The sequence below is a fragment of the Polypterus senegalus genome, chromosome 12, assembly GCF_016835505.1.
Source record: "Polypterus senegalus isolate Bchr_013 chromosome 12, ASM1683550v1, whole genome shotgun sequence".
NCBI classification, from domain to species: Eukaryota; Metazoa; Chordata; class Cladistia; order Polypteriformes; family Polypteridae; genus Polypterus; species Polypterus senegalus.
Genome location: NC_053165.1, coordinates 141,465,051 through 141,475,306, shown reverse-complemented (window position 1 = coordinate 141,475,306; position 10,256 = coordinate 141,465,051). Strand labels below are relative to the sequence as shown.

Sequence of the window (10,256 nt, the reverse complement as noted above, 5' to 3'; positions counted from 1 at the left end):
GTAATACAGCCATGTTCATATTCGTCATATTTTGATTCACTGTCACCACACATCTGGCTGTCTTATAATACCGGATGTCCCCATGAATACATTTGAGACTAGTTTTTAGTCTAGTCCACTGTTGCGGTAAAACAAAACGAGCAGCAACAATAGAAATGTTACTCCCAGAATCAAACATTGCTCTTACCTTTCTGCCATTGATGATAACTGCACCTGTGTAAGGTAAAGATAAAGGGTTATTCACGATGGCACTATACCTTTCTCCCTTCACCAATGAACAGTCCATGGGCTCGCAGGGGCAGTTAGGAGACAGATGTCCAACCTCTCCACAGTTGTAACAGCGGGGTAGGTTAGCTGGTCTGTCCCTTCTATGATAAACAGATGATAAACAGTAAGTTCCTAGTGTTACCTCAAAATCTTTCCCAGATGTCTTTTGAAAATCACCCCACTGTAAGGTTGGAGACAGACCCCATCCATAATGTAAGGGACAAAGACACATTTTCTTTGATTTACCCCTCTGCTTCACAGTTGAAAATTACAAATCAAACAATTTTGACATTGGGACTAAAGTGAACATTGCAAACTTTAATTTATAGCTACTTACTTACATTTAGGAATGACAACACTTTTTATAAACAATGCACCATAATGTTTAGGGACATGTGACATCACAGGTGTTTGTGATTCCTCAGATGAGTTTCGTTTCATCAATAGTGCAGGCATGAAATACCAAGGCTAAAAAAAATCCAAAGAATTCTTTAGTAATTTACCCATTGCATAAAAACTGTTAAAAAACAAGGAACACTGACCTATTAAGAAGAAATGTCATGTCAATTGTAAAGTAAATTATGTTTCCAAGTTTATTAATTAACTAGCTCAGGGCTACATTTGTAGCGAATTATTTTAAATTAATCAAATGAAAAAAGACTTCTAACTTTCACACTATTATATGGCATCTGCAAAAGAATGCCATGCTCCTGCAATACATGGGGGATTTTGACAAATGATGGGCACCTTTTTATACAAAACAAGTCAAAATAGGTCATTTGATAAACAATCATGCTAATGAAAAACTAATTGATGGAATTTTTTAGAGAAATGAAAGTTGAATTAATTTATTGCACATAAATTTCTCTGATAGCACACAGCCCAAATACATGCAGGTTAGGTGGATTGGTATGAACAAACAGTTTCATTTAAAAATGAATAGCTCAAGATAGTGTTTATCAAAAAAATATAACATGCAATCATGATTTCATTTCCAAGACAAAAAGCATAGAATAGCAAAAGAAATTAGACATATACAAATCAGGGGTCGCCAAGTCCAGTCCTGGAGGACCACCATGGCTGCAGGTTTTTTATTGTAACCCTTTTCTTAAGGAGTGCGCAGTTTGTGCTGCTAATTAACTTCTTGTGAATTCATTTTAATTGACTTGCTTTTTTAAGATTTGCTCCCCTGACTTTTTTCATAGTTCCTCTGAATTGCTTCATTTCTTTCCTTAAATGGCCCCCAAACAGAAATTAAATGTGAAGTGAGGGAGCCAACAGAAGACCAACTAAGTGAGGGCCTCAAACTCCAAACCAATTTCACTCCAACTAGCTGCTCAATGAGATGCCAGTTCTTGTTGTTAATTAAACCCGTTCTTTAATTTTGTGGCTTGTTGCTGCTCTCGTGCTCCATTAGCAGACATTTTCGAAATTGTTGTATTTCTCTTTCTAAGAGCTCTGTTACAATGTTTTGGGGACCTGAGGCCTTAATCTTTCTTTAATTTTAGGATATTGTACTTTGGACACCAGTTGTTTTGGCTCATTTTGTATCGCATTATTGTTTGGCTGCTAATTAAGGAAAAAGGAACAATTAAGTGGTCTGAGTCTTCAAGAGCAAGTCTATTAAATTAGTTCAAAAGAAGTTAATTAGCAGCAAAAGCAGGTCACTCATTAAGAAAAGGGTTAGAATGAAAACCTGCAGCCATGGTGGTTCTCCAGGACCGGAGCTGGCGACCCCTGATATAAATAAAAGACCTGTGTGTTTGTGTATGGAGCTATCCGTTCTGCTCGCACTCAACCACAGCCACTAGATGGCGCATGCATACACTTGTCAATTTCTTCTGCGCTTGCATGCACCTCACTTCTCACTACGATAAACCTGTGTGCAGCAAACGCCTCCCCACAACAACAATGTCATGCTAATGACAAACATGAAGAGATAAAATGTCGAAATAAAGCCATTGCAGCGGTAGGGAAATACAATCCCGGGTTCCCAGATTCCCATACATTTTTCATTCCCGCATTCCTGGGAATGAAAATGCTGTAATTCCCGGGAAACCGGGAACGGCCAAGTTCGCATATATAGCGTGTAAAAATCGATCAAGAAATAACAGAGTTATAGTTGAAAACTGAAGACTTCATTGATGTCTGTCAGACAACAGCTTTGAACAGCAACTTGAAATTGCAATGCGTCAGTCTGTTGCATCCGCATTATCTGTGCCAAGAAACTTGCCATCACAGAATGATGACAAGAAACTGGATGCATCAGTAACAGCTGAAATGGCAGTGTTTCACAGCAACGGCAAGCGCGGGCGTTGTTTAGAACAAGTGTGTCTGTATCTGATGACTGTGCTGCCTTCTTCAGTGGAGGCAAAGTGTGCTTTCTGCATGAAGTACTCTCTCACCTGGACGACCGCACGCTGGACAAGTTATGCTTTCTATGCTCTTATTACAGCAACTAACTAGATCAGGGGTGCCCACAGTTTTTCAGCTTGCGAGCTACTTTTAAAATATCCAGGTCGAAATGATCTTCCTACATTAAAAGTATATATATTCGCCTCAAGCGCTGACATCCGAGGTTCGATTCCCGAGAGGGGATGCAGTGAGTGTGTACGCCTGATGAGCCCAGAATTAGGGCGAAACACGTGTCGCGTACTCTTTGCATTATTTGACAGTAAAACTGTTTCAACCTTATATCTTTACTAATAAAAGGCAAAGCCCTCACTGACTCACTCACTCACTCACTCATCACTAATTCTCCAACTTCCCGTGTAGGTAGAAGGTTAAAATTTGGCAGGCTCATTCCTTACAGCTTACTTACAAAAGTTGGGCAGGTTTCATTTCGAAATTCTACTCGTAATGGTCATAACTGGAACCTATTTTTCTCCATATACGTTAATGGACTTTAGCTCAATGACCGTGGGGGGCGGAGCTGCGTGTCACATCATCACGCCTCCCACGTAATCACGTGAACTGACTGTGAACGCAGTACGTAGAAAAGAAGGAAGAGCTCCCAAAGCAGCGCTGAAGAAAAATGCATACAAGCTTATTCATAAGTGCAGCTACTGCGGAAACAAAGCACGGTGTAAACCATAAGTTTAAATTAAGTTTATGGACACGCTCCCGCTGCCGTTTGCCATGCCTTTGTCAAATACTTTATTCGCGAGATACAAGTTTAATGAGAAGACACGAGGTATAAACGAGACTTTGGATCACTTTGTAACAGAGTTAAAATTGCTGTAGCGAGAAACTTTAAATGCTGGGTCTTAAAAAACATTAAATAAAGCCGTGGACATCGCAACATCACACAAGAGAGCAGCTCACGTGAACTGACTGAACGCAGTACGAGTGATCACTTCCATGCATCAAACCTGTTCAAAAAACGCATTACACAATTGACAAGGTAGGAAAAGAAAATGCTCTGAGCTGAGCTCCACAGCTAACGCGGTCTTGCGGAAGCAACTTCGTCACGCTGTAGTGGGGCTACATAGTAGTAATAGTGTTTGTGTTCGTACCACGTGCGTCTTGTTTCCATCGTCCCGTTTACTGTCTCTGTGTGTCAGTGAATGCCGTCCCCGATGATGGAAGGAGATCGCAGCTCCAAACCTGGAAAACACCGGTTTTCAATTAATCAATTACGTTTGTCACAGGACTATAAAAACAATCAAGAGAAGAGGAAGAGAGAGGAGACAAGGAGATTTTCGATATACGACCACAAACCACCTGTACCTGCTGTATTTCACATCGCGCATTTCCATCCAGTTTGTTTTTCATTCCGCCGGACTCACTCCAACACCCTCATCACGAGAGACCCTGAGGTCGGATCATTTTCCACCACCGTCGAGGATACACGGTGAGGCTGTTCCATTTTTGTTTCCGGGAATTACAAACACTTCATATATCGGTTAGCCAGTCATCTGCAATCAGGACAATTGTTACTCGGACTCAAGTTCACGACCGTTCATTTCCGAATTTCATCCATTCGTTTTTGGTATTTGTGTTGTTTGTTATATGTTACAAGGGCAAGGGAGGGGTAGTTATATTCATCTAGGGATTTGTCACGGTGTTGCTTTGGTCGAGGGATATTTATAATTTATTTAGCTTTTCTGTTTCATTTAATACATTTTATCAGTTTAAGTTTACATATCTGTTTTGCTTTTGTGCTTATTTCCACTGTCGATTGTGGGGGAAAGGTTTAATTTGTTAAAGGTACGGCTTGATTAGATTCAACTTCAGCAATTAATCCAGGCCACAGGTCTTGGAGGTGTAGCTGCCGGCCGGGTAAGGGGCGGCCGTTACAACGCTGCCACCAAATACTCACAGAAATATCCACAAGTTAATACACACGCTGTCTCTAGAGTTTCTTCAAACTCTGAATGTATTCCTCGTATCACCGTTATACCCTCTGATCTCCCATTTCAATTCAGATGCCTCCAATTTCCAGTAAGGCTCTGATGCGCGATGACAAGTAATAAGTCTCAGGGACAGACCCTACAAAAGGTTGCCATTGATTTCAGGCAAGATTGCTTTTCTCCTGGACAACTATACATTGCATTCTAACTTTACACCGTGAAGCATCAGTAGGCCACTTACCATAATAATTACACTATTAAGTACCAATTTCAATAAGAAAATAATTTACTTCTAAATGACATTTTAATATTAACAACATATAATACACAAAATAAGATCAATTAACAAGATACTTGCTCGCCCAGAATGTCAGAATTTCTTATACAAACATGTCAGTGCCAAACAATACCACAGATTGATTTTGGCTGGCATTGACGGATAACCTGGTCTGACAGAAAATTCTTGTTTGCCACTCCCTAGAATGTTTTTTTTTCCATTTATGTTTACTAACTGCCCCAAGTTATGAAGCCTTTCACCCACTGCCTGCTTGCACACTTGACTTGGAAAATTGTTTGTCATACATTTCACAATCAAAGGATCTGAGTGGCTTAAGGAAACCAGGCTGACCCAAATGAGGTGTTTGGATGAAGTGGTGGACTGAGGAGAGACGCTTGTACCCACAGGCCTTTTTTACTCCTTCTCTAAATTTTCAAGATTATAATGTAGATATAAGTACAGTATGGGATTTTAGTTTTCAAACTTGAGAGCAGCTCTTTCTTGGTAAATAAAATGCAATCTACTGGCCCCTGCCCATAATAACTTTGTAACGCACTACTCCTTTCCGTTCTCAGACTGCCAGTATGTCATCATAAATGAAGTGAAGCCAAAACTCAGCTTCCTGCTCAAATATGAATTAATAATTTACATTCAGTAAACTGCAAGTTACAGTATATTGGCCCATACAGTAGGTTAAGCCTTTGCAACATAGGGGATGGACAGGCATTCCTGCAGGAAATCGGGAAGATCCCTTACCCTGACTGGAGGCCCTGAGAAAACAGAAAAGCATCCCGGCCAAGACAGGGAAGGAAGTCGTAACCTGGACAAGGCTGCCCTAAGTGATGGATGGACATCCCAGCTGGACGCGATTCCACTACCTTCTATGATGGGGATAAAAGAAGAGAACAGGGAAAGACTGCCACAGAGGGATATTTATTCCCTCCGGCGATAGATGGCAGCAGCCCTCCATATTGGCGCCCATTCGTGAACCAGCAGGGAATGCCAGGAGTTGTAGTCCGGCAGCACAGCTGTGCTTGGTTCCATGGGTGCCATAAGGGGGCACTGCAGGGAAATGTGCTCTCCAACCTATGGGACTTCCATATGCCCCTGAATTTCTTCCATCGGGCAGTGAACCTGGCACAGCAAGTACTACCGGGTCCTCAATAAAAGGGACCACACTCCCTTATCCAGGCGAGTTGGAACTGGGAGGACGTGGAGTAACACTCGACTGGAGGGGGGTAGTGTGGTGGTGAGAAGAGAGCTATTGTCGAAGAGAGATTACTTGTTTTTTTGCTTGTGCTTACAACTGTTTGGAGGTATTGTATAATAAAACCACCCACTATTTGAACCCGGGACTGTGTTTGTGTGATTGTGTTTGTGGATTGCTGACACCCTGGTTCTACCAGACCTTCTAATCTCACAGCTACCATGTGACTGGGTGGACAGAATTACACGACCTGCTTTTTTTTTAAATGATGCAAAAATAACCAACAAAAACTGGCGCTTTGCCAGCTCAACAAATAAAAGCTTCTGAGTATTCTTTTCTAATTTTAAGCAAAACTTTGTCTCTTAATTTATCCAACATCCCATTCTGGTTTGGCTTGTTTCAGTGCCAGTGGGAGAGACGAGACACTACTACTATACGTTATCATTTAAAAACAGCAAGCCAAAATGATCTCCGTGCACACCACACATCATTTATGAAATTATCTCCATCCATCTTTAATGACCGAAAATGCATATGACGTAGATGTTGACCTACACTGCACAAGTGGAAGAATTATCATTAACGAGGTAGTAACACTGGCTACAGGAGTCATCGAAAAACTGTAACGATGCCTTTTGCACAAGTCTGCAGCATTCAATCTGTACAAAATGCAATTCAGATGCATACAGGTAAGCAACACAACCAACACAACTCTTCTATATTGGACTATGGTTTTCTTCCATGAAGAGCAACCAATCAAGGAATGAGATGATGTAATCAACAGGATCCAAACAGGGTAGGGTTACATAAAAAGCACAAATTAGAATTTTAGAAATCTACGTTCCAATCACATTGCAACACTGAGCAGGTGTTTTCACAAGTATACAGTCATGTGGAGAATTTTAAAGCATATTTCATAGGTTGACAACGCCAGGGTAGTGTGGACAAAAGGCAAAACTGGAGACTAATGTCCTCATTTTTAAAGGAAGATAAAGAGGCGTCATACAATCCTGTAACAGATAAAGAGAGATCAGAAAGTGGATGAATGTATGAATAAAATCTGCAACAGGAATAAGAATAATAAAACCTTTTTTGGATAGATATTTTAAATGTTTGATTTAAATATTAACAAAAAATAAATGTGCTATTTACTTTTATTCATTCATTCTATTCCCAGCCTCCCAAGAGCCTTACAGCTGACTATCAACCTAGAAATATAATTAGAGTATTTGTAGATGCTGACTGCACTTTCTTTGTATAACACTATAAATTGTAATTATAATGTTGCACATTTGTCTTTCTTAAACATTGGAATCATTGGTTGATAGTTGTCAGACAGTATTAGCAACCTTTACATTATGTTGGCGGGCAGCACGTTGGCGCAGTGTGTAGCGCTGCTGCCTCACAGTTAGGAGACCTGGGTTCACTTCCCGGGTCCTCCCTGTGTGGAGTTTGCATGTTCTCCCCGTGTCTGCGTGGGTTTCCTCTGGGTGCTCCGGTTTCCTCCCACAGGTTAGGCGCATTGGTGATCCTAAATTGTCCCTGGTGTGTGGGTGTGTGTGCTCTGAGGTGGGCTGGCACCCTGCCCGGGATTTGTTCCTGCCTTGTGCCCTGTGTTGGCTGGGATTGGCTCCAGCAGACCCCCGTGCCTTTGTGTTAGGATATAGTGGGTTGGATGATTACTGACTAACATTATCTTGGCATAACAAATATGCTGCACACCTGGATATTTTTTTTCTTAGAGGTTCACTTGTGGTTCATGGTATTTAAAATATGTTTAAAGAAGGAAGAAACTAAAAAATAATTTTCCTCTTAGACTTGTTGGTTACGGTTTCCGGGAGGATTATAGGTAAAGCATTGTGCTTGCGCTCATGTAAATTAGTAAGGTGCCAATAATTGTAAGGTGGGGCAGAGGAGGGGCAGGTAAAGTAATGTTATATTGCAACTTTGGTACAAACAGAACACTAAGAACTGTAGGTGAGCCAAACTATCAAGACCATGGCAGTGCTTCTTGGTTTCTGCGCTGCTTGTATGCTGCTTTCCACTGGTAAGACTAACATAGAAAAATATTTGATACTGACTATTTCATTTTAGGCTTTAAAAGGAAAGACTAAATGCTTCATTGAATTTTAAAGCTCTGACTCCTGCTTAATTTTAAACATTTCTACTATTATTATATAAGATTTCAGCCTCCAGCTTAAAGTATAAAAATGTTACATTTTAATATTTGGATTTTAATTATAAAGGATATAGAACATTTCAGTATGCTTAATTGATTCATTTTCAATCCAAAATGTTCAAATCTGATGCCACATCTCAAGCATGGCTTCCTAATGTTCTTATGATTCTTAGTCTCTTTGCCTTTAACATATGTTTGAATTTCTCATTTATTTATTTAATTAGTTGTGCTAGTGGCATTTGTGGATTAATACTTTACAGTCTAATTTGAGTGAGGCTTTTGGGTGTCTTATGATATTATTTCTTATTTGTTTTTCTTATCTGCAATAGCACTGCTTGAATACCGGGAAGACTGTCCAGTTTGTGAATTTATTTGTCTCTGCTTATTGTTCCCCTAAAATCTTTATTTTCTATTTATTTATTTATTTCCCGACCTTCAACACTCATACATTTAATATAATTCTTTACTTACGGTTTTATTTGAGTTGTGCTTTTGATTGCCTTGCAATGTCATTTTTTCACAACAAGATATTTATCACAGTTACTTTCTGGTTTATCTTTATGTATTTGTGTTGGTTAGTAATGGAACATGTAGTGCATTATTTCATTCATGGTTTATTTCTTTAATGATGGGAATGTCATCTGCTCTTCTACTGGATGTGTCAAGAGTTGTATGTTTGTGTAGCTCACAGTTCTACTTGTGACATACATGACCTGACTACCCAGGACCTGCTGTTTAATTGTCAGCAGCCATTGAAATCTTTCAACATTATATATTCATTTCTTTTCTTAATTTTTTTTTTTTATTCTACCTCACGGTCTTATTCTTTAAAGCGTACAGACACAATCACATTTCTCACAAAATAGTCTATATATAATATACAGTGATCCCTCGCTATATATCGCGCTTCGACTTTCGCGGCTTCACTCCATCGCGGATTTTAAATGTAAGCATATCCAAATATATATTTTTCGCTGGTTTGCGGATTTCTGCGGACAATGGGTCTTTTAATTTATTTTACATGCTTCCTCAGTTTGCTTGCCCAGTTGATTTCATACAAGGGATGCTATTGTCAGATGGCTGAGAAGCTACCCAATCAGAGCGCGTATTACGTATTAAATAAAACTCCTCAATGATATATGATGTGCTTCCTGCACGGTGCTGCGCACACTTCATAGCTCTAACAGCCCGTATTGATTTTTGATTGTTTGCTTTTCTCTGTCTCTCTCACTCTCTCTGACATTCTCTGCTCCTGACGGAGGGGGTGTGAGCACAATGGCTGTTTGCTTAGAAGATACGGACAATCCTCTAAAAAATGCTTAGTTTACTTAAAAGCCCAACAGCCCTATTGATTTTTGTTTGCTTTTCTCTTTCTCTGACATTCTCTGCTCCTGATGCGCGCACTCCTTTGAAGAGGAAGATATGTTTGTATTCTTTTAATTGTGCGACGGAACTGTCATCTCTGTCTTGTCATGGAGCACAGTTTAAACTTTTGATTAAAGGGTGTTATTTCATGTCTAGAGGGCTCTAATAATGTTAAAAAACGTATTTAGAAGGTCGAAAACATCTATCCAACCATCCATCCATCCATTTTCTAACCAACTGAATCCAAATACAGGGTCACGGGGGTCTGCTGGAGCCAATCCCAGCCAACACAGGGCACAAGGCAGGAACCAATCCTGGGCAGGGTGCCAACCCACCGCAGGGCACACACACACATCCACACACCAAACCACACCAGGGCCAATTTAGAATTGCCAGTCCACCTAACCTGCATGTCTTTGGACTGTGGGAGGAAACCGGAGCACCCAGAGGAAACCCACGCAGACAAGGGGAGAACATGCAAACTCCACGCAGGGAGGACCCAGGAAGCGAACCCGGGTCTACTGCGAAAACATTAGATTTATAAATAAAGAATTCTACTTCGTGGAAATTCATTTATCTGTCTGGAGCGGATTAACCGCGATAAATGAG

General features: G+C 40.3%; 1 protein-coding gene across 1 annotated transcript in view; it reads left to right on the top strand.

Annotated features, from left to right (window-relative positions):
• Nucleotides 1-8,031: 8,031 nt before the first annotated feature.
• Nucleotides 8,032-10,256, top strand: part of LOC120541739 (extracellular matrix protein A-like) — a 32,778-nt gene continuing 30,553 nt past the window's right edge. The window contains exon 1 of the mRNA XM_039773639.1: nucleotides 8,032-8,150. Within this exon, the coding sequence (XP_039629573.1) occupies nucleotides 8,102-8,150 (49 nt within the window). The 5' untranslated portion in view covers nucleotides 8,032-8,101. The remainder of the gene's footprint in view (nucleotides 8,151-10,256) is intronic.